This window comes from Lepidochelys kempii, chromosome 10, assembly GCF_965140285.1.
Source record: "Lepidochelys kempii isolate rLepKem1 chromosome 10, rLepKem1.hap1, whole genome shotgun sequence".
Taxonomy (NCBI): domain Eukaryota; kingdom Metazoa; phylum Chordata; order Testudines; family Cheloniidae; genus Lepidochelys; species Lepidochelys kempii.
The window spans coordinates 9,096,782-9,120,023 of record NC_136389.1 but is presented as its reverse complement, the minus strand read 5'-3'; the positions used below and the strand labels follow the sequence as shown (position 1 = coordinate 9,120,023).

Below are 23,242 nucleotides of genomic sequence, written 5' to 3'. Positions count from 1 at the left end.
TTTTCAGGGAAATTTTGATCCCCCCACCCCACACCAGCTGCCCTGTCTGAAGCCCCAGGATGTGGATTCCCTTGCCCTACTCCTCACAATGAGTCAGCGGCTTAATCAGCTCTGAGCTCCACCCCGTCTTTTGTTCCAGCTACTTACACTAGACCCTATTTCCCTTTATGGCTGGAAAACTGCAGCCTCTGCTTTGAACGTAAAACTCGTCACAGCTGTCCTGTCACAATGATATGGCAAGAAGGGAGGTGATCTACTGCAGGCGCCTCTTGGTCTATTTGTATCTACTGCACAAGTCTGGCTTGTCACAAATTTGGCATCGAAACTAAGCACAGGGACTTCTGTGAAGTTTCCCTTCCCCTAACCAAGAGGGGATAAAGTTGTGAATCATGGGAGATGTAGCCCAGCCAGAGACCCCAGCCCATAAGGCACCCAAACTACAATTCCCACAAGGCACTGCGATGCCTTGCACTATTTCTGGTTTCGGCTGGAATAGTTCAGTTTTCAATATTTCACTGAAAAGTCAAAATTTGTCATGAAAAATATGCCTATTTTCTGCCCAACTCTACTAACAAGTTTCCCCATGTAAACTGGTCATCTTTCCAAGGACCCACTATCCACACACCTCAGGAATGAGAAGAAAGGCCTGATGACAACAGGTCTTGAATGCTGGTCTTTTACAGTTTAGCTAGGGCCAAATTCTACAGGTCCTTCCGAGGGAAAACTACCACAGAAGTTGACAGGTGTTCTGAGTACAGAATACAGAAGTTAGAATTTACAGATGTGTTCCTGCAGGTTCTTTCTTATTCCCTCAGCCACTCAGATAGGAACACTGGACAGTTTACCGTTGCTTGTCCAATCACTTGATATGCTTGTGTGTGTCTTGCAGGCCCGTATTGAGGAGCTGGAGGAGGAACTGGAAGCTGAACGGGCTATGAGAGCTAAGGTAAAAATATCCACCCAAAGAGAGAACTCAGAAAACGGCTAATGCCTCTAAAAGGGAGCTAATAAAAGACTAGGTTGCAAGTCCCTGATAAAATTAGCAATAGTGCGAAGACCAGTCTTGAACTCTGCTTTGCTTTCTGTCAGCTATCAGTGGGCAGGTGCTCACACCACAAGGACCCACCAGTATGTAGCAGCCCTCTGGTCTGAAATCTGTGTAGACTGAATGGGCCATGAAGAGTGAACTACCTACTCACTGCAAACAGGAGCCTTGCAGTTCAGGGGCTGACCAGTTTGTGGCAGAACAGGGTGGATCCCATCCTGGCTTTAATAACAAAATCTTCCCTCTTGCTCTTTACAGATATGTAACTACGTATGTATCTCGTATAACAAACCCAATATGTGCAATTCCCTAAGCAAATTGTAGGGAGTTGACTAATAACTATTTTATCAGATCTAGTGATAGCAGGAAAGGCTGTAGATAATTCACTCTGTAAAAGCGTGCCCGACATACAATCTGAGGCTAATATGAACAGACAGCACGAATACGTAACTTTCCCATTTCCGTGAGCTTTACAAATGATAACTTATTAGTTCGCCAACAAGCTCTGAGGCAGAGAAGTATTATTAGTCCCATTGCACAGATGGGGAAACTGAGGCATGGAGGGACTTGCCCAGGGACACAGCAGGCACCAATGATTAGAGTTCAGGAATTCCTGGGTCCCACTCCTGAGCTCAAACCGTGCCTTACTCTCACCGTGGTTTCTGAAATAGTCAGAAAAAAGGCCATGGGAGAATTGAGGTTAGTCAGCGAGTAAGAATTTTTTTCCTTCCCTCCTACCAGGTGGAGAAGCAGCGCAGCGACCTCTCCCGTGATCTTGAGGATCTCAGCGACAGATTGGAAGAGGCCGGAGGTGCCACAACTGCTCAGGTTAGGAACTGACCAGAGAAGGGCATCTGACCCTTTGGTCCCCTTTCTTGAAGAAAGCAAAACATTAGTGAGTTGGGAATATCTCCAGGAGCATTTTCAGAACCTGCACTGAGCTAGTGAGCAGGCCAGATTCTACACCCCCTTGTATCACCAAACCTTTACCAACCCCCAACTCCCCCAAAACCTTCCCCAAGCAGTGTTTGACCCCCAACAGAGAGACACGTCAGAAACTCAAGGAAGTCTGCCTTGAACTTCGCTATTGCTATTGACTTTACATGGACACCACTCAGAAACTATGGTGATACATAGCAGTAGAAAACCCTTAGATTCTCTGATGAGGAACTCATTTACTAGCATGGAGAAGAGGGTGGCAGGTGACTTGGGCAGAGTTTCCATTGATTCCACAATGAAAACATTTGGACTGAAGTCCAAAGCACGTTTCTGTTTGAACTTCAGCCTGGATGCTTTGCCTTCAGGGGGATCTGTCCTGGTAGCCAGCGGTAAACTCATTCATGAAGTTACACCAGGATGGGGCTGGTGAAACAATTAAAGCAAGACAAAAGGCATCAAAAAGCCTTTCAAACCAAACATCCCCCTGAGGAACGTGCTGAGAATCAGTGGCTCTCCCGATCCTGGTGGATGGTTTGTGCTCTGTCCCTCCGCAGATTGATCAGAATCGCAAGCGTGAGGCCGAGCTGCTGAAGCTGCGGCGTGAGCTGGAGGAGGCGGCCTTGCAGAGCGAAGCCACGGCCTCGACTCTGCGCAAGAAGCACGCAGACTCCATGGCGGAGATGGCGGAGCACGCAGAGAACCTCCAGAGGGTGAAGTCCAAGCTGGAGAAAGACAAGCAGGTTATGAAGGCTGAGATCGAGGACCTCAGCGCCACCATAGAGACCATCCAGAAATCCAAGGTAAGGCGCAAATGGCCAGTGTTTCTGAAATCCAGCAGGAAAGCCAGGGGGGCTGCACATGTGCTGAACACCTTCAACGTCAGCTGAAGTAGAGGCCATTCAGCACCTTGGAGCGCCAGGCCCACATCCCACTTGCCTGGTCCATGCTAGTCATTCCATTATAATGATAACTAATGGGACAAACTGGGTGTGCCGGGGAGCAGGACTTGGCCCTTCAAGTCAGACTTTGCTTTTGTCTGACTGACCTCACCGTTCATTTGCAGCTGAATGCTGACGCCCATGTCCGCAAGCTGGAAGACAACTTGGCTGAGGCCAATTCCAGGCTGGCTGAGATGGAGAAGAACCAGGCTGAAATTAACGCCATCAGGACAAGACTCCAAGGTAAACTCCCTGCTCTCCTTTGACATGTCTGTGCCATACTGTGCCCCACTGCACCTCCTCTTCCCCTTCCTCCCATCCAGCTCTGGCAGCCCTGTCCCCATCTCCTCTAGCCATCTCTCGCGCTGCCAAGTCTTTCTGGCAAGGTCGTGACAGTCTAGCCTCATCATCTCTTTCAATACATCAGGGCAGAATTATTTCATCTCACACTTGTTTTGCACTTTATTTGTAGCTGAAAACAGTGAGCTGAGCCGGGAGCATGAGGAATCTCAGAGCAGGCTTACCCAGATTGCCCGCATAAAGTCTACCCTCACCTCTCAGGTGGATGACTTGAAGAGGCAGCTGGATGAAGAGTCGAAGGTATGGATGATAGCCCAAGAGGGGGCTGCTGGCTGGACAGTTGCACTAATTGCCATCCCATACACTGCTCTCTTCAGAGAAACAAACCTTTTATTGTGTTAATGACTCACCTCTAGCCATGGAAAATCAACCTGGTCCAATTCATCCCTGGGGTAACAAATAATACCAATTAACAGCACTTTTTATCCGTGGATCTCGGTTGTAGGTACCATTTTACAGATAAGGAAATGAGACCGAGGGTACATCTAAACTGGGATAAAAAACCAACAACACTGAGTCTCAGAACCTGGGTCAGCTGGCTCAGGGTCACAGGGCTCATGCTGCAGGGCTCTAAAATCACAGCGTAGACATTCAGGCTCAGGCTGGAGGCTGGGCTCTGAGTCCCTGCGGGGGGGGCGGGGGGTCTCAGAGCCTGGGCTTTCAGCCCATGCCCGAACATCTGTACTGAAATCTTATAGCCCTGCAGTCCAAGCCCCGTCAGCTTGAGCCAGCTGATCTGGGCCAGCCATGCCGTGGGTGTTTTATCACAGTGTAGACAAACCCTCGGAGGTCTTACTTGAGTCAGTGGAAGAACTGAGAATAGAACATGGTTCTCATGACTCCCTGTCCTATGCCCCAACCACTGGGCCTCACTGCAGCTGAGTCCAGTTGAGTTACAGTTGGAACAAATAAGACTGCAAACTATGGCAATATTTGCCTCTGCCCTGGAGGCCCTCTGCGTATTCCGCAGGCAGGATCCGTTTACTTGGTGCATCGTTCTATTGGTGTATCAGTACACCTCGGTCACGGCAGACACTGTCTCTCTGCTTGGAGTGAGCACAGAATGGGCTTTCCGTGGTAAATCAAGTGAAACACCACACCAAAGTATTGAGAATGGTGAAAGGCCAAATTCTGCTCTCAGTTATGTGAGTGCGTGTGCAACTCATTCACGGCAAAGCAGAAACACCTCTGTACGGAGAGCAGAAACTGGCCCCGTGACCATGCATGTATTTGTATTTCTGGCCTGAAATGTTTCTAACAGGCTCAGAACTGAGTTGTTCTGTCTGAGCACCGAAAGGCCAGGAGGTTACTCCAGTGCCTTCATTAACATAAGAAAGCCATAGTGCGTCAGACCAATGGTCCATCAAGCCCAGTATCCTGTCTGCTGACAGTCGCCAATGCCAGATGCCCCAGAGGGAATGAACAGAGGCAATCATTAAGTGATCCATCCCCTGTTGTCCACTGCCAGCTTCAGGCAAACAGAGGCTAGGGACACTCAGAGCATGGGGTTGGCTCCCTGTCCATCCTGGCTAATAGCCATTGATGGACCTATGCTCCAGGAATTTATCTAGTTCTTTTTTGAACCCTGTTATAGTCTTGGCCTTACTTTATGCTCCCAAAGGACAAGTAACTCATGGTGGTTTTGGTATCTCCAGTCCCGTAGCACTGCTGTCGTGAGCCTGGCCAACACAAAACATGACCTGGACCTGATGAAAGAGCAGCTGGAGGAAGAGCAAGAGGGCAAAGCTGAGCTGCAACGCCTGGTCTCCAAACTCAACACCGAAGTCACGACGTGGAGGACCAAATACGAGACAGATGCCATTCAAAGAACTGAAGAGCTGGAAGAGACCAAGTGAGCATTTGGCTTTCAAGAGGCTGGAGTTGGGATGGGGGTAGTCAGGGCCAGGATTCAGGTTGGCTGTGGGGAGAGTCAGAGTTTAGGGCTGTGAGCTTGTGGGGCTCAACTTGAAAAAGCCAAAGAAGAAGCGAGAGCATCCCGGTCAGGAGGAGAAAGAGGGAATGTTGCCTGTAATAATAAATAAGGGATGCTAAGAGCTAAATCCCCATTGCTGCCTGGTATCAAACACAGACGACACAGTCTTAAGAAAGGGCCAGGTTCAGATATCCCCACTCGCACCTACTTTACTACTCAGTCAGTCCTACTGGAGTCAATAGCACTATGCACGGGGGAAGGGGCTACCAAACTGGAGTAAGGCACTCTGCCCCGGGTAACTGATAAGAGATTACTGAAGCTGCAAAGGCTAAAAGCGGAGCCCCCTTGCCTGTGGTCTGTCTGAAAAGAGCACCGTGAGGATCCACGCCACCGTGAGTAGAGCTCTTAGCCTGAAAGCCCTATTTTACATCTCTTGACTCAGATGGAATAGGTCTGGTTTACTTTAGATTTGATGGACCAGGCATTGGCCGAGGCGGGAGAGGGCAAAATTACAGTCCTACTCCTGGAGATCCCTAAGTGCCAGGCCGAGGAGAGCTCAGTGCCAGCAAGCCACCCGAGAGCAGAGGGCTGAACTTGGCCCTGACCACTCCTTCCAGACCCGACAGCTGAAGAGATGAGCATGCTGCACATAGTTAAGGGATGCTGCTGGGTCCCTTCTCTGGCATAGACCCCCCAGCAACTCTGGATGTGTTCTCGCTGTGTCAGCAGCAACATCTCGGAAGAGTCGTGCTCTTGCAGAGCCCTTCTGCGCAGACTCAGCGCAACGTTTATTTGCACAGCCAAAGGGCAGGTGCCGTGAAATGCGCCGGACTGAAATTTAACGCTGCTAAACCATTAAACTAAGCAGTGCGCATGCCATTCATGAGCTAAGACCACACCATTCTCAGTCAGGCTTCTGCAGGCCTCCTGACCTTGGTAGGTCCCTCTGAAGGCGAAAACAGTGAACGTGTCTGAGGAGGGGACAGATGGGCAAGCCTCTCTCCCTCCTCTTTCTTTAGCTTACGCTTTAAAATCTTCCACCCTCAGGAGAAAGCTGGCTGCTAGGCTCCAGGTGGCAGAGGAGACAGCGGAAGCTGCCCAAGCCCGGGCCGCCAGCATGGAGAAAACCAAGCAGAGGCTTCAGATAGAAGTGGAGGACCTCACTCTTGACCTGGAAAAGGTAAGGGACATGTGGCAAAGATGGATTCCTGCCAACATATGCCTGAACAAAACATCCCAGGAAGCCCAAGGACCTGATTTAAAGCCCACTGAAGTCTCTCTGTCGATTTCCATGGACTTCCATGGTCTCTACTAAGGTTACCAAAGTAAAGACAACGTCTTGCATTACCAGCAGTAGCAAGGCACTAGACGGATCCCACTGTGTGAAGGCCCAGAGGATAGTCACAGACATTCCATATAGGCATACAGCAGGTTCCGTTTAGTCAGGCTAATTAACCAGCTTCCAGTAGCAGTAAAAGCAAGAGTCCATCTGGCCAGACAGCCCGTCCTAGCTGGGAACCCTCTCCGAAGCAGGTTTTCGACAATGCCATTTTCCTTCGCCTTTTCCAGCGTTGCACCACCACCGTTTGCAGCAACTGTGGGAATGCTAGTGTGGACTGCCCACAGGTGTTTTAATCATCATGTCATCTAGCCCTGCAGTCTAGACAACCTGGCAATGGAAACACTAGTGATCAGTGCTGCCGGTCTACGCTAGCGTCTCCACCTTTGCTACCGCTGGTCTAGATGCACCAATGATAGTGCAATGGTGGGAAATGGGAATAAAAAAGCGAGTTAAATCAGGACTATGGGGTGCTCCAAAGCCCAATAAACTAAAAGGGAGTTTATCCAATGACTGCAATGGGCTTTGGATCAGGCCATAGGAGCAGACAACCTACCTCACTGTGTTACATCCATGAACGGTGGGTGACTCGCCAGTTCGGGAAGGCTAGCCTCCTCCCACCCTCCTTCCCCTGACGGAGCCCAGAGCCACCTCCACAGCCGCCAAGCCCCCCCTCCACCCCAGCATGCTGGGTGGGTGGTGCGCAGCCCCCCCCAGCCTGCCCCCTCAGCACAGGGTGGGCAGTCCTAGCCCCAGGAGTTCCCCCCCACCAGCACTGGGTGGTGCAGCCCCAACACCTGGGGGCCCCCTAATGCTGGGTGACCCCAGCCACCCCAAGTCCCAGCCATGGCCACCCTTGCCCCAGCCCACTTCCCATAGACTTGCCAACCCTTCAGGATTGGCCTGGAGTCTCCAGGAATTAAAGATTAATCTTTAATTAAAGATTATGTCATGTGATTAAATCTCCAAGAATACGTCTAACCAAAATTGGCAACCCTATTCCCTGAAGAGGAGCAGCCAGCCTGCCTGGGCTGGGGCCAAGAGGGAAGGCCAAGCAGGAGGGGGCCTTCTGGGCGGGGCCACTCTGGGCTGTTTGGGGAGGCACAGCCTACGATATGCGCTGCCCATGGTTACATCACTGGGGCAAATGGGTGTTTTGCTATAATTTCCCTCTAATGAAGCTCATCTTTGGATAGTAAGAATGCAAAGCGTATTCATGATTAAAAGCCATAAAGCTCCAGGAAAGAAACATACACTGTTATCCTTTCCCTTTTATGGTAATTCAGTTTAACAAAATCTAAAATTACCTTGGATAGCATCTTGTTTGCAACTGAAGCCAAAATGCTTTCGAAAGAGCCACAGTAGTCGACCACACAAATTCTTAACAGCACATCTGTACGCGATATATCTGAAATGGGAAACATTTGCTCCCCTATAACCACAGAATTGAGGGAGGCCATCACGCTGAAAGCAACTTGGTGGTCTTGCCAAATTCCTAACAGCAGGGAAAGAAAGCCAAGCAAATATTTTAACCATCCATTCAGAATGACTAAGAGGAACTCTGCCAGTCACCAGAGCTGCCGCCAATTTAACCGTGACTAGCTGGCAGGACACACACACAAGCGATGTGTAAAGAAAAACTTGTCTGCAGTGAATGCTTGGCTTTCTGCTTCCAGGCCAATGCTGCTTGTGCTGCCCTGGACAAGAAGCAAAGGGCCTTTGATAAGATGCTGGCGGAGTGGCAGCAGAAATGCGAAGAGCTGCAGGTGGAGCTGGACAATTCCCAAAAGGATTGCCGCATGTACATGACTGAAAACTTCAAGCTCAAGACTGTCTATGAGGAAGCCCTAGAGCATCTGGAATCTGTTAAGAAGGAAAACAAGACCCTCCAGGGTAAGCACTGCTTCCATGTAAAAACAACCCCCACACATTCCCAAAGCCCCCAATTTACACCGAATGATGGACTGTAGCTTCTCCCAGCTGATACATTCTCTTTGTGAATGTATTTCTGATGACATCCAAATGATGGGCCAAATTCTGCTCTTGGGGTGCAATTCACCAACCCACTGACACCTCCCCACGCACAAACACAAAGTAAATTGTGAAAGTAACGTAGGTAAATGTATAGTGTGGAGGGGGGGGACAAGAGGGGCTCAGGAGACAGGAAGATTGTGCTGCAGGTCAGTTGCCTCTTGGTGACCACTGGTCTAAAGTAGGGGCCATGACCCCTGTGCATCCCTTGGGGGGGATTATCATCACGAGAACAAGATAACAGGGAATGATGAACCAGTGGTTAAAACAATCAACTAGGATACATGAGACTTGGATTCCATTCCCAGCTCTACCTCAGAGTTTTCTGTGATCTTGAGCCAGTCACTTAAGCTCTCTTTGCTTCAGTATTCCCCGTCTGTAAAATGGGGCAAATGACACTGACCTTCCTGACAGGGGTATTATGAGGATAACTCCATGAATATTTGGGAGGAGCTATGACCCTCTGGCAGTGTGGCCCACAGAAAATATATAATGATGGACTCAGTGGCATAGTCCTGATGCTCCCCGCCCCCTCCAGCCTTTGCTTCAGCCTACAGTGGCTGGCACAGAGCCCAGACAGCGTGGAGTCTTGTTTTCACTTAGGAAGAGCAGCCATTTGAGAGACGGGAGGAAGAAGTGGAGAAAGATTGTGGAGTATTTCTCATGGCTTAATGGGTTTCTCTTTTCCATCTCCCTGACCACAGGCTGCCAGCAGGGCTCATTCAGAAACCCAGAGTAACATTTAGAAATGAAAGCAAAGCCCAACTGATTGGAAGGAGAGTCATAGAAATGTAGGGCTGGAAGGAACCTTGAGAGGTCATCTAGTCCAGTCCCGGGTGCTGAGACAGGACAAAGTACACCTAGACCATCCCTGACAGATATTTGTCTAGCCTGTTCTTAAAAATCTCCAATGATGGAGATTCCACAACCTCCTTTGGTAACCTATTCCACTGCTTAACTATCCTTATAGTGAGAAAGTTTTTCCTACTATCTAATTGAAATCTCTCTTGCTGCAAATTGTTGATCACTTGACTGGAACTATCTCAAGCCATTTTCTTTCAAAGGATCAGTACAGGTGGCACTTGTTAAAAGTTCCCAGTCCTGGAACACACCCATCACATGAAATCTCCATTTTTCTTCCTCAGAGGAGATTAAGGATCTGATTGACCAGTTGGGTGAGGGAGGGAGAAGTGTACATGAGCTACAGAAGATAAAGAAGAAGCTGGAGGTTGAGAAGGATGAACTGCAGATGGCCCTAGAGGAAGCAGAGTCTTCCCTGGAGGTAATAACTGTATCCAATTCTGGCAACTACACATGAGGGGGACACATCAGACTAGTACATAACATGCTGGTCATATTTCCAGCAGATAAATTATATAGATTTTACCTCTTAAAACCCATTCAGTCACACCACTCTTGTATGTTTGCTGGCAGGTTGAAGAAAGCAAACTGATCCGTATTCAGCTTGAACTAGCTCAGGTGAAAGCTGACATTGACAGAAGAATCCATGAGAAGGAAGAGGAATTTGAAGCTACAAGGTATGGAATATCTAAGTGCTCAAAGATACAGACACTCAGAGCTTTTTGACTCAATATGCACTGAGGAGGTGTAAGGTTCCCAGCATGAATATTCTTTCATTCCATGAAAGAAGCCCACATTTGCTTGGGTGATCTGTTGGATTTGACCTGATCTAGTGGCTGTATTACCAGGGGATCTTGTCTTAACATTAAGAAACAGGTGATTGTAGGAGGTTCTGGGTCAAATCCAGCTGTCCGTTACAGCTGCATGGTGTCACTGAAGTCCAAGGTGTTGCACTGCATAACTAAGAACAAAATCTGGCTCATAATACACATCTTAGTTACTATCAGAACAGATTCTGCTTCAGAACTTATGCCAGTCTCTATTAGAGAGTACGATGAGACCTCATATGGGAGGCAGATTATCCCACAACCAGGGTTCCTACACCTTCCTCTGAGGCTTATGCTGCTGGCTAGTGTTGGAGACAGAATATTGGACTAGATGGACCTTGGCTCTGAGCCAGCCAAGCAATCCTTAGACTTCTAATGTTCACAAAAGATAAAAAATATTGTATCTCAGGGAAAAATGATAAACCACAATTATCCCGTTAAACGCTTGGGATTATTTCCAGTGCTTAGCTACCGCATGGGAGAAGTTTTGGTCCATTTCAAATCTATACTTATTAGTATGACGTACTCTAAGAAGCAAAGTGTGTGGGATCAATGTGGCTGCCAGGGTTTAGAATCCCATTTTCAGACAGTTTCTGCAATGATCCCTTTTTATTATTTCATGAACAATCCCTTGGTTTTACCCACCTAACGCCAAAGGCTGGACTGGACTCAAGTGTAACAGAATGATACAACTTGTGCTTCATTTGCATCTGCAGGAAAAATCATCAGCGTGCAATTGAGTCTCTGCAGTCAAGTCTGGAGATGGAGGCTAAGGGGCGTGCTGAAGCACTCAGGCTCAAGAAGAAGATGGAGACGGATCTGAATGAAATGGAAATCCAGCTGGATCACGCCAACAGGAACAACAGCGAGCTTGTCAAGACACTGAAAAAACTGCAGCAGCAGATCAAGGTAAACTGGAGAGGAGGAGGTAGGACCCTGAAAGGAAAATTCCATCCAGTTACATCTTTTTACATATAATAACTCTAGGAAGTGGAATATACAACCTTGTTTAGAGAGACTCTGTCAGGTCACACTTGCCCCCAAATTCAGGTTTTGTAAGCAAAGGATCTAAATCGGATGTAAATCAGGAATAACTTCATCCAAATCAATGGGGTACAATTATTGTGAGAGAAGAACCAGGCGCACAGGCTTTTACAAAACCTCAGACCAAAAAACTGCAATGAAAACAGTTTTGTTTTTAACAGACATTGCCTGCAGTGTTTGCAAACCAAACAGTGCTTCATCACACCAGGGAGAGCCTGAAAGTGAAATTGATGAGAAATCAACTGAAATGAAAAGTGACACTTACCAGTCTGTTTTCTTTGTCCAAGCTCAGAGAACTGCAAAAAGGATACAAACAGCATAAAAAGGACAAACCAAATTTAGATTAAAAAATAAAATAAAATAATTTTAAAGGCCAGATCCTCAGCTGGTGTAAACTGGTGTCACCACAGCTGAGGATCTGACTCTAATAACTTAAGATATGGGTTCTCAAACTTCATTGCACCGCGACCCCCTTCTGACAACAAAAATTACTACACGACCCCAGGAGGGGGGCCAGAAGCCTGAGCCCATCCGAGCCCTGCCCCCTGGGTGGGTGGGGGGCCCAAAGTTGAAGCCCAAGGGCTTCAGTCCCAGGTAAGGGGCCTGTTATCTGAGCCCCAATGCCCTTGGGTTTCAGCCTCGGCCCCAGGTAGTGGGGCTCGGGCTTCGGCTTTGGCCCCAGGCCCCAGCAAGTCTAAGTCAGCCCTGGAGACCCCATTAAAATGGGGTCCCGACCCACAGTTTGAGAACCGCTGACCTAAGATGTTGTAACAGCATTGAAAGGTACATTTGTTTTCATTTTTAAATACGTGGGCCTTATTTTGGTTTTTGACACTGGTGCAAACCAGGAGTAACTCCACTGAGGTCAAAGAAGTTGCACTGGTATAAAGCAGGCATAAGTGACCTCAGAATCAGACATCAGGATTTTTAACTGGACAATGTCCCTTTTTAAAAAAAAGAAGAAAACACAGAGCTACTGGGTGGGCCTTTTTGTACCTCACAGCTTCCTCTGCATGCTTCTTAATCATACTGATGCCTCTTTTGCCTTCAGGATCTTCAGATTCAGATGGATGAAGATGCTCGCCAGCACGAGGAGCTCCGGGAACAATACAACCTCCAGGAACGCCGCCTCAGCCTGACACAGACAGAGCTGGAAGAAATGCGCACTGGCCTGGAGGGCAGCGAGCGCTCTCGCAAACTCCTGGAGCAGGAGCTGATAGAGATCACTGAGAGGCACAACGAAATCAATGTCCAGGTAAAAACAAATTCCACGCTGTTGATACTGGGTCATTATACTGTTTGCTCTGCTGCTGGCATTAAAAGTCTGTTGTGCTTGATGAGAATGTACTGTGCTGTAAAGAAAATGTTATGAAAGAATAAATAAAAATCCGATTGATTTTATTAGAGCCAAATCTAGCCGCAAAACTCTCAGCGACTTCAGTGGCAGCCTGAGTAAGGATTGCAGGATTCAACCCATAAAGGATTAAATATGATATTATTCCTTATGGGGAAAGTCCTATAGAATTTACGATGAACTATACCAAGAAAGTTCTATGGATATTACACTAAGGATGGGATATTCAGGAATGCTCAGCGTTGGCCCAAGTCTATGATCCATTGTCGCCAGTGGGAGCAGAATTAGGACAATGCTGAGTGCTTTTGAAAATGCCACTGTAAAAATCTATAGGGTGAAATGCTGGCTCCACTGAAGTCAATGTGAATTTTGCCATCGGCTTCACTGGTGTCAGGATTTTACCCCTAGAATTTAATGAAGAGTGAGATCCATTTGATTGAAATTTTAAACCATCCTACAGAATGCAAAGAAAATGATATCCTGCTATAGGATTCTGTGCGCTGGTTTCAAAATTCTAGAGATGGTTTATCATTATTTATTACATGCTCTAGGCCTTTTTCCATAAAGCATGGACTAAATGTGGTAAGGATTTCCAAAGAGGGGGAAGATCTACAAGATAAACTGTTGGAAAGGACTAATAATAGAGAGAAGCATTTGCATACTGAGATGATGAGGGGACTTTGTTCATCTAATCTGAGATGTAAATACCACTTTTTATCAGAGACATAAAAAATATAACTAATACATTTACTTGTAACTGATGCTCATAGGCTAAATTTTCAGCAGCTAAAGTGCTGTATTTATGTCCCATAGTCTTCCTGATGCTTGCTTGTTATACAGAACTAATATTGCACAGTGCTTGCATTGTACTTTACAGCAGGGATAGTCGATTATTTTTTGTCAAGGTCCAAATTTTTTGGTCAAGGTATAATCAAGGTTTAGACTCCAGAGAAAATAATTAAAAAAAACAATAAAATAATAATAATAAATAAAAAGATTTCAGGGACCATTCAGAAGTGTCTGGGTGGTCCAGATTTGGCCCGGGGTCTGCCTATTGACTACTCCTGCTCTACAGTATTGTGGTACATAGACTTGATGCTGTAGTACTGAAGATCTTGGAAGTCTATAAAATGCATTTGTTTGGTTATTTAGTAATGTTTCTAGGTATAACTGTCTTAGCATTTGGGCTCCTTACAAAAAATCTAAAGCTATACCCATTGGCAAACATTGTGATTAGATGTAGGATTTTCAGATTTCCCATGAGGCAAAAGATACTTATCGGCTGTAAGGTCTTTGCACAGCAATTCTCTCTGTGTAGAGTAACGATAGACGAAAATGTCTGGATGCTACTGCAATGTAAGTTTGAAAAAATAATACACACGCATGCACACAAATACAGTGAAGCAGGATTAAAATGAAAGACTTTGGTAGACAAAGGGATAGAACGCATGATACAAGATTTTGGTTTCCAAGGAAAATCTTTGTGATATAAAAGTAAAAATAAACATACAGGGTCAAATGCATCCCTAGTTTCAAGCCAGCAAAAGTGCCAAGTCATCTGCTCAAAGATCTATTTAGAGCCCGCAAAGCTATGCTGGGTCACTGAGTCTTCCCTCCTCTCTCCAGAACCAAAGCCTGCTGGTGATAAAGCGCAAACTGGAGTCTGACCTTATGCGCATTACAAGCGAACACGAGGAGATGATCAGCGAGTTCCGAGCGGCTGATGAGCGAGCCAAGAAAGCCATGGCTGATGTAAGTTGCACCCGGCCCTCAGTGATGGTCCCTAGAAACCTGGGGGTTGTATATTCTGCTCTTTCCTACACTGCTCAATTTTGAAGTGCATTGTTATTGATGAATCTTTGCACTTATCTAACATTTCCCATTCCCAAAGGGCTGCACATACATCAGCTCATCTGTCCACCAATATGGGGAAAAAAAAGATCTGGAGAAATCTACTTCTGTTCTGTCCCCTTGCTAGGGAAGGGATCTTCAGCATTACTAATGGTGCCCTGGGAAGCTCCTCCATTTCCCCTTCTGTTTTGTCCCCGCTTTCCTCAAGACTTAACATTGAAACTATCATGCTTCCAACCAAAGACTGGACACCTTCCTTCCGTAGCCAGTCAATGCTATTCATAATTTTCATGGAGAGCAGAAGAGTGGCCACTGTTGAGTAAATTTCTCAGTTGGCACTTAAAAATTGACACCTTAGAAATTCCATAGATAGCTGTAGAGTTAATGCTCGGTATTTCCTCCTGAAAAGAGGCTGAACATTCTGCCTTCTTTATGCTCTCAGCTACTGCTTGTTCATACAGCACCCTCATCCAGAATCCAGGGCAAGAAGCCCAGGCTGGACCCTGCTCCCAGGGGCTGCCTCCTGCTCCCAGCTCTGAACCTTGGCTATTAGTCAATTTCATGGCTCTGTGCTGTGAAATTGACAAGGCTGTCTGACTTCTGGAGGGGAGTGGACATGGGGGGGAGAAGCTCTCAGCTCCCCACACTGCCCCTCTTAGGTTGGTGGAGACGCTCCAGGTGAGGACGTGCACCACCAATCCAAGGAGGGTAGTCTGGATATGCACCACCGCAGTAATTATTGCGGGGGCTTTAAGTCGATCTAATATAGGTTGACTTATGTTTTTAGTGTAGACATACCCTATGGTATGTTCTAATCTCTCTTCTTCCTAGGGGAGAATGGAAAGCATAAGCACTGGATTGTCTATAGGCAGAAATTGCTGACTGAATAAGAGGGATGGGTAATATACTATACCCCTGTGATAGTAAGCAAGTGCAAATCTCCTAGCTTGAGGCCTGATCCAAAGCCCATTGAAGTCAACGGGAGCCTTTCCATTAGAGAGGCAAACTGTGATACATAGAACAGACTTCTAGATCCTGCAAAATTCCCCATATGGCAGCATATGGACATCAGGTCTAAATATCCTAGCTTCCAATGCTCAGTATAAATAGTCTGTGCTGACAAGCTGTTTCTTACCCTCCTCTTAGGCTTCTCGCATGGCAGAAGAGCTGCATCAGGAGCAGGATCACTGCATGCACCTGGAAAAGATCAAAAAGAACTATGAAATCACAATAAAAGACCTGCAAGTCAAGATGGAAGAGGCTGAGCAGTTGGCCCTGAAAGGAGGAAAACGTATGATCATGAAACTTGAGACCCGGGTAAGAAAAACTGGATAGGTCTACTCAAAAAACATTCTTCCAACACATCTGTCCAACACTTCCCTGACCAGAGCTTTAGTATTCAGGAGAAATATTTGAAAAGAAAAAGAATGTTTTTATTAAAGGGCCAATGTATCCCAGATAGATTAAACTAAACTAAAGAGAAAATAATAGCAAAATATATTCTAGATACATTAAAATCCACCCAGGCCATACTCAGCCGACTGCAATGCAAAGAAAGGTCACTGCTGCTCCTCTGTGTCATATGCCATGTCTGGCTGGATCCTAAATGTCCTTGGCTATAACACTAGGGCATATTATCATTAGCAAGCCATCTCTCTGTCGTAGATCCCACCTGGGTCCTCCTGGCCCCAGTTCACACAAGGTCCTATTGGAGCCAGTGATATATCTCATTGGGATTCTTTTCATATCTATTGCAACTGGAATACCCCATAGTCAGTAAATAAAAGCCACAAAACCACTTTCTAGATTCTTAGCGTGACTCCAGGTCTCCACGTCCATCATGCTAAACACAATCAGTACTAATGTACCCTGCTGGGTTTTTACCCCCTTTTCAGATTAAGGAACTGGAAACGGAGCTAGATTCCGAACAGAAGCGTCATGTGGAGACGGTGAAAAGTCTGCACAAGAACGAACGCCGCCTGAAAGAGCTGATCTTCCAAACAGACGAGGACCACAAAACCAACCAGCGCATGCAGGAGCTTGTGGAGAAGCTGCAGAACAAGCTGAAGATTTACAAGAGACAAATTGAGGAGGCCGTATGTACCCCAAACTGTAACCCTCCTGTCTTGCGCACACACACAATATCTACCACATATGTTGCATCTTCAAAAGAAAGATAACCTGAAATACGTGTTCATCGGTAGCATTAGCACCTCCAGTCATCAGGCTCCTGTTTTATGCTCCCTTTTCCTGCCATCATTGATAATACAGGCCCCAATGTATCTATAAAAAGAAAGCCACCTAAACACCCACCCGCCTTATCCTTTGCAAAAAATCAGATTAATGCATGTTGTCATCTCAACCTCTTGCAGTCCTTTGGCTGCCCTCACAAGTTGCCTCCAATATCTGGGGGGATGTGTGTGTAAAATGTATTTATTCCTGGTCCAACAGTTTACTATACACTTTGCCTGGTTGGTTGTATTGAAGGAATACAGGTCAGAGCCATTTTGTGCTGGTGTGGTCTAATATAAAGACTTAAAAAAAATAAGCCAAATCTTCTCATGTCCCCAGGAGGAGCAGGCTAACCAGAGCATTGCAAAGTACAGAAAGACCGTGCACGAGCTGGATGATGCAGAGGAAAGGGCTGGAATGGCTGAATCGGCTCTAAACAAATTGCGCACCAGGCACCGTGTCTCAGCGAGCAAAGGATTCACCTCTGTGGAGATCATCCAAGTGTCGAAGTCTTCTGCTTCCAAGTCCGCATCCGGGGAATAGACACCTATGCTCGGAACCTGCAGCTGGTAGGGCTGCATGCCTTGCCTTTTTCAGACAGGGTACTGGGGTGGATTCGGAAACACCCATGCAGTACTGATCCTGGGTGACTCACTGAATTTGCTGTGAATGGTGATGGGGCCATTCTGCACGGCTCTGCTTATGCGGGAAGAGGAATTTTGAAGTTGAAGAGGACTGTGATGGTTGTAGATGCTGTTACAGCCTTAGAATCATGCAAAGGCTCCATTGTCGTTTTTTAGCTCAGAGACAGTGGGGTTTCTGTCCCTTTCACAGCCCTCAAGTAGAACCTATGCTCAAAACCCATATACTTGGCCCGGAGAGGTCAGGATTTGGCCCTATTAAAGGAAATATTGGCTCAGTCTGAGCATCAGTAGGTTCCAGTGGATGTGTACATGGATACTGTAGCATTTCTCACCTCTTCCTCTCCTCCCTAGGGAGGCTTTAAAAGATAAAGAAGTTGCTATTGCAATCCAACTTCAATGTCTCTTTCCTTCCAGGGTGACACACATCTTCCCAATAGCTGCCCACTGCAAGATTGCTACCCTAGCGATGAATTGAAAATAGCAGTCTAGAGCCATCAAGAAGACGCCTACATAGGGAGAGAGAGATGGAAACAAAGAACGTACGTGTATCTCTGAGGGGAAAAGAATGATCTGTGTGTTCTCATCACTGGAGAGCTTGAAACCAGTACTTCCCCCGACTGGATTAAACCACAAAATCATATAGGTCTGGCAGTTATCAGTTGAAATGGGTCTGTTTTAATGTGGATTTTACATTTTCATGTCAAGGACGGAAGGTGTAAAGCCTCTGTGGGCTGTCTCGTAAATAATTCCTCACACTAATAGTCTTAATGCATAGTCTTAATAAAGCTTACTGTATGGGAAATAAACTTGGAGACGCTGCTGGATTGTCTATGTTTGTAGGATGACAATTTGAGTCACTGAGACCTCCTATCCAAAAAAACATTTTTAAACTAAATTCAGCAGCACTGAACCATGTTGGCTAGTATGCATGTGTACCAGTTCCCTTTACTGGATCAGAATTTCTCAGCTGTGTGTCAAGGGGTCCTCTAATGCATTTAACAGTTCAAAGCAGGTTCTCCTTTCACCCGTGGTTTTGGAGAGCCAGGATTTAAGTTCTATCCCTGCTATTGCTCTAAGTTACTATGGTACACATCACACTGACACCTATGAAGTCCTAGGCCATGGCTTCTTTAAAATCCCAATGTACGAGGACTCACACAGCATTTCCTTTGCTCATTTAACATAAGGGCTGTAGAGATTTTTCCAGATCCTTTTGGTGATGAGGTCCCAGCCATGCACTGTTGGGGGCAGTTTTGTGACATCAACAAAAAAGGCCCAGCCAATCAGAACATGGCTTTGGACAATCAGTGTCTCCAACCCAGACACTACTGTGTGCTGGCACACGCTCCCTTGGGGTGAACAAATACAGCGTTCACAAATACAAATCCAATACAGGCCCTTATGACAACGGGTTAAAATTTGTGATGCCTGGGATCAGAGATTTGTGCAGCTAAGGGAGGCGGAAGCAAAGGTGGCTGAACACGTTCAGACCCAGCTCCAGCAGCAGTGTGGCAGGGGACAGTGGCCGTTCCAAGAAACAGCTGGAGGATTTGTCAAGAACAAATCAATGCCAAACGAACCGGATTTCCTTCTTTGACAGGGTTACTGGTTTAGGGGACAAGGGGGAAGCTGTAGGCATGATATATCTGGACTTTAGTGAGGCTTTTGACACAATCCCATAGGACATTCTCATAAGAAAACTAGGAAACTCTGCTCTAGATTAAATTACTATAAGGTAGGTGCACAACTGATTTTAAAAACCCTATTCAAAGAGTAAAAAGAAAAGGAGTATTTGTGGCACCTTAGAGACTAACCAATTTATTTGAGCATGAGCTTTCGTGAGCTCATGCTCAAATAAATTGGTTAGTCTCTAAGGTGTAGTTAGTTATTGGTTAGTCTCACAGCTCTGGCTCACGAAAGCTCATGCTCAAATAAATTGGTTAGTCTCTAAGGTGCCACAAATACTCCTTTTCTTTTTGCAAAGACAGACTAACACGGCTGTTACTCTAAAACCATTCAAAGAGTAGTTATCAATGCTATTAAACAGGGAGGGTGTATTTAGTGGGGTCCCACAGGTCCTGGGTGTGGTACAAGTCAATATTTTCATTAATGACTTGGATAATGCTTTTAAAATTTGCAGATGACGTCAAACTGGGAGGGGTTGCAAACACTTTGGAGGACAGGATTACAATTCAAAACAAGCTTGACAAATGGAGAATTGGTCTGAAATCAACAGATCAAATTCACTAAAGACAAACGCAAAGTTCTTCACTTAGGAAGGACAAATCAAATCACAGCTACAAAATGGGGAATTACTGACTTGGCGGTAGTACCGCTGAAAAGGATCTGGGAGTTATAGGGGATCACAAATTGAATTTGAGTCATCAGTGTGATGCTCTTGCAAAAAGGGAAAATAATATTCTTGGGTTTAGTAACAGGAGCGTTGTATGTAAGACACGGGAAGTAATAGTGCCACTCTACTTTGCACTGGAATATTATACGGTCTCATGTGGAGTATAGTGTCCAGTTCTGGGCACCACACTTCAAGAAAGCTGTGAACAAATTGGAGAGAGCCCAGAGGAGAGCAACAAAAACTGATAGAAGGTTTAGAAAACCTGACCTATGAGGAAACATTAAAAAAGTGAGCATATTTAATCTACAGGGGGGCCTCATAACAGTCTTCAAATATGCTAAGGCTTGTTGTAAAGAGGACAATGACTGATCGTTCTCCGTGTCCACTGATGGTAGGACAAGAAGTAATCGGCTTAATCTGCAGCAAGGGAGATTTAAATTAGGTATGAGGAAAACCTCCTATCTAGAAGGATAGTTAAGCACTGGAACAGGCTTCCAAGCGAGAGTCCCTTGGAATCCTCATCATTGGTGCTTTTTACGAATGGGTTAGACAAACACCTGTCAGCATATTCTTAATCCTGTCTCAGGTAGAGGGATGAACTAGATGCCCTCTTCAGATCCTTTCCAGTCCTACATTTCTACAAATCCCCAACTCTGGGCTTGTCAGCCATGCCCTTAAGCTGTAGGAGAAATCAGTTGAAACTAGGGAGCGTGATGCCAGGGAGAACAATGCTGCAGCCCCTGAAGAAGCCGGTGCCAGAAACACCAATCAGCAGCTGTGTTGTCCCAAGGGGAAATGGTGATGGTGACTAGTGTCTGGCTGCACCAAATCGACTGATGTCCCTCAGCAGAGCCTGGGATAAACACTGCCACCTGCTGGCTCCTTCGTTCCCCATCCTCACTGCCCCAATCTGCCTTCCTCCCTCCTTCAAAAATCAAACCAGTCAAGCCCCTCCAATGTGTGTGTGTGTGGGGGGGGGCAGTGGGAGCCCTGAGGTATGTGAGGTGATCGGGAGGGGAACCTTGAGCCCTCACCCTCATTCAGCCCCCTCTCCGTGTTATCCTCCCCAATTCTTCCCCCTCCCTCCTACAGCGATCACCTGTTCCCTCCACCTCCCTACCAGCCACATCCATCTTCACCCAGGAGCTCCACGAGGGTCAGGTGTTAGCAGGCACAGGCAGGAGCCAAGAGGGAAGACAGTCCATCCAGCTGCCTTTAGCCATTGCCCTTGGAGGTTGGGAGAAGCAAATGTAGCTGTGCCTACAACTCTCCTGTATGCAGGAGGTAGCAGGAGGGTTGCCAACCCTCCAGGATTGGCCTGGAGTCTCCAGGAATTAATTAAATTCAATCTATTTAATTAATTAAAGATTATGTCATGTGATGAAATCTCCAGGAATACATCCAACCAAAATTGGCAACCCTAGGAAGTGGGGCTGTCATGGCAGATATCTGACTCTTTACCAAATGGCTGAGGCCCTAAATCTGTTTCCAAATGTGCTCATTTCAGGCCTGACCCTTGGAGCTGAGCTTCCCAATTTCCATTGATTTCAGGGAAGACTTGTTCATCTTGCAGGAACTACCAAGAAAAAACATGAACCAAAGACCACAGCTGAAAGATGGCATTTACTTAAGGTTTTGATCAGGTTAAAAACAACTGAATCATGCCCCCTCGTTCCCCACTGTATGTCACAACCACTTCACACACAATCCACTTAAACACAGAAGATTAAAATACAGCATAGCAGCTGTTAAACTGGCCTGTCTGAACCAGCTATGAAAGCTGTCCAAGATGATGGCATAAATTTACCTTCCTTTGTTAAGAATCACAAATTTTAAAACTTCAATACATCCAGTGTAGCTATTTGAGATCAATATAATGCCTTTGCTAAGTCAGACAGCTCTAATATTGGTTATGAAAACTGATTTTGAAAAATTATTATAACTTAGGTGGATGCTGTACTGAAGTCTTAAGCAAGTGCATCTTGGAAAAAATCCCTATGCCTGAAAGTGACAAATTTTCAAATGTCGGAGCCTACCTTGCACTTCGAAAATAGATACTTTCACCCACAAATGCATTTGTGTTTAATTACCTATTTTGAATCCCAAATTCATGTTGTGCACTCGCAGTTATCTCTTTGCACATGCCTGCACATATTTTGCAGTTGTCTGCATTCTGAAACTATGTCCCGTCATTTTTTTCTTAATACCTTAAGGCAAACTTCATCTATAGTTAGGTTCTTCTGAAAATCTCCCACTGTTGCTGTCATATTAGTGGAGTTCCACCACTGTTAGCGAAGTGTTCGTGTAGATTGGTCACTGACCTTTTCACTACTAAGTCTTCTACTCCAGCCCAGGGTTCTGAGTTCAATCCTTGAGGGGGCCATTTAGGGATCTGGGGCAAAAATTGGGGATTGGTCCTGCTTTGAGCAGTGGGTGGGACTAGATGACCTCCTGAGGTCCCTGCCAACCCTGAGATTCTATGATTCTATGGTTCTGTGTGATGGTGAAACTGCTGGCAGCCTGTCTGCCCTGGAACTTGCACAGCTACAGCAGTGATACAGCTGGAGCCGAAGTGGGAGATTCCTGGAAACCTTTATTGTAGACAAGGCCTTCGTATTTTTGCATTTAAAATCTCCGAGCTCCTGCAGAGCTCCTGCAGAACACGGCTGCTCTGTAACGTATCTGGCTCAGCTGCTTTCACCCATCTGCCAGTGAAAATCATTTTGTAAATGTAATACTGTATTTAAATGCAATTTCAATCCCGTTATGTAATATTTAGTTGACCTAGTTACATATCTTTAATCTGTACAACTCAACTAGTTTTATAAGCAGACCAATAAGAACTCCAGTGATTGCATATTGCAAAGAATCGCTCTAATCTTCCCATCGCTCCACTCAGACTTGTCCTTTCTGTACTACGTTGCCAGTTTTACAAGTGCTGCCTTTTATAAATACGATGGTGTTACCTAGAGGATAGAACACGAGACCGGGACTCTGGAGAGCTGAGTTCTACTCTTGCTCCGCCACTGGCCCACTAGATGAACTTGGGCAAGTCACTTAACCCCTTTGTGCCTCAGTTTTCCCATCTGTAGAATAGGGGTAACTATGACAGCCCGATTTGATTTATAACATTACTCCCTAGCTTTTACACAGCTCTTTTCATCAGTAGATCTCAAAGCACTTGACAAAGGAGGTCAGAATTCCCACCCAGCTGCTGGATCAGCCACATCCTGCTTAACTGACAGGTGCTGCCACAAACCACAGCGCGCAGCTGAGCCCCACCCTCGGGAGACACCTCAGGGACTAGCTCTGCACAGAACCACTAACCAACAGCAGTACGCATGTGTAACTTTCCCCTTCAGGACTGATCACTGCGCATGTACAGCTCTCCCCTTCAAGCTGGCGACACTGCGCATGCCCCATCCTATCTCCTCCTCCTGCCCCCCCCCCGACCCCCGCCATTGTGTAGAAGAGCTCGCACCTCAACCCGC

General features: G+C 46.3%; 1 protein-coding gene and 1 long non-coding RNA gene across 2 annotated transcripts in view; one reads left to right on the top strand and one right to left on the bottom strand.

Annotated features, from left to right (window-relative positions):
• Nucleotides 1–18,207, top strand: part of MYH16 (myosin heavy chain 16) — a 52,895-nt gene extending 34,688 nt beyond the window's left edge. Inside the window, exons 27-43 of the mRNA XM_073361895.2 lie at nt 890–946; nt 1,787–1,873; nt 2,539–2,784; nt 3,048–3,165; nt 3,395–3,522; nt 4,938–5,134; nt 6,263–6,395; nt 8,231–8,447; nt 9,731–9,867; nt 10,020–10,123; nt 10,990–11,182; nt 12,369–12,572; nt 14,298–14,423; nt 15,669–15,839; nt 16,418–16,618; nt 17,094–17,323; nt 17,813–18,207. Of these exons, the coding sequence (XP_073217996.1) occupies nt 890–946; nt 1,787–1,873; nt 2,539–2,784; nt 3,048–3,165; nt 3,395–3,522; nt 4,938–5,134; nt 6,263–6,395; nt 8,231–8,447; nt 9,731–9,867; nt 10,020–10,123; nt 10,990–11,182; nt 12,369–12,572; nt 14,298–14,423; nt 15,669–15,839; nt 16,418–16,618; nt 17,094–17,297 (2,523 nt within the window). The 3' untranslated portion in view covers nt 17,298–17,323; nt 17,813–18,207. The remainder of the gene's footprint in view (nt 1–889; nt 947–1,786; nt 1,874–2,538; nt 2,785–3,047; nt 3,166–3,394; nt 3,523–4,937; nt 5,135–6,262; nt 6,396–8,230; nt 8,448–9,730; nt 9,868–10,019; nt 10,124–10,989; nt 11,183–12,368; nt 12,573–14,297; nt 14,424–15,668; nt 15,840–16,417; nt 16,619–17,093; nt 17,324–17,812) is intronic.
• LOC144930908 (uncharacterized) lies at nt 10,910–12,741 on the bottom strand. The gene is made up of 3 exons (XR_013636385.1): nt 12,314–12,741; nt 11,583–11,613; nt 10,910–11,209 (listed from the first exon to the last, which is right to left on the bottom strand). It is a non-coding gene; the product is annotated as an uncharacterized LOC144930908 (long non-coding RNA).
• Nucleotides 18,208–23,242: the final 5,035 nt, after the last annotated feature.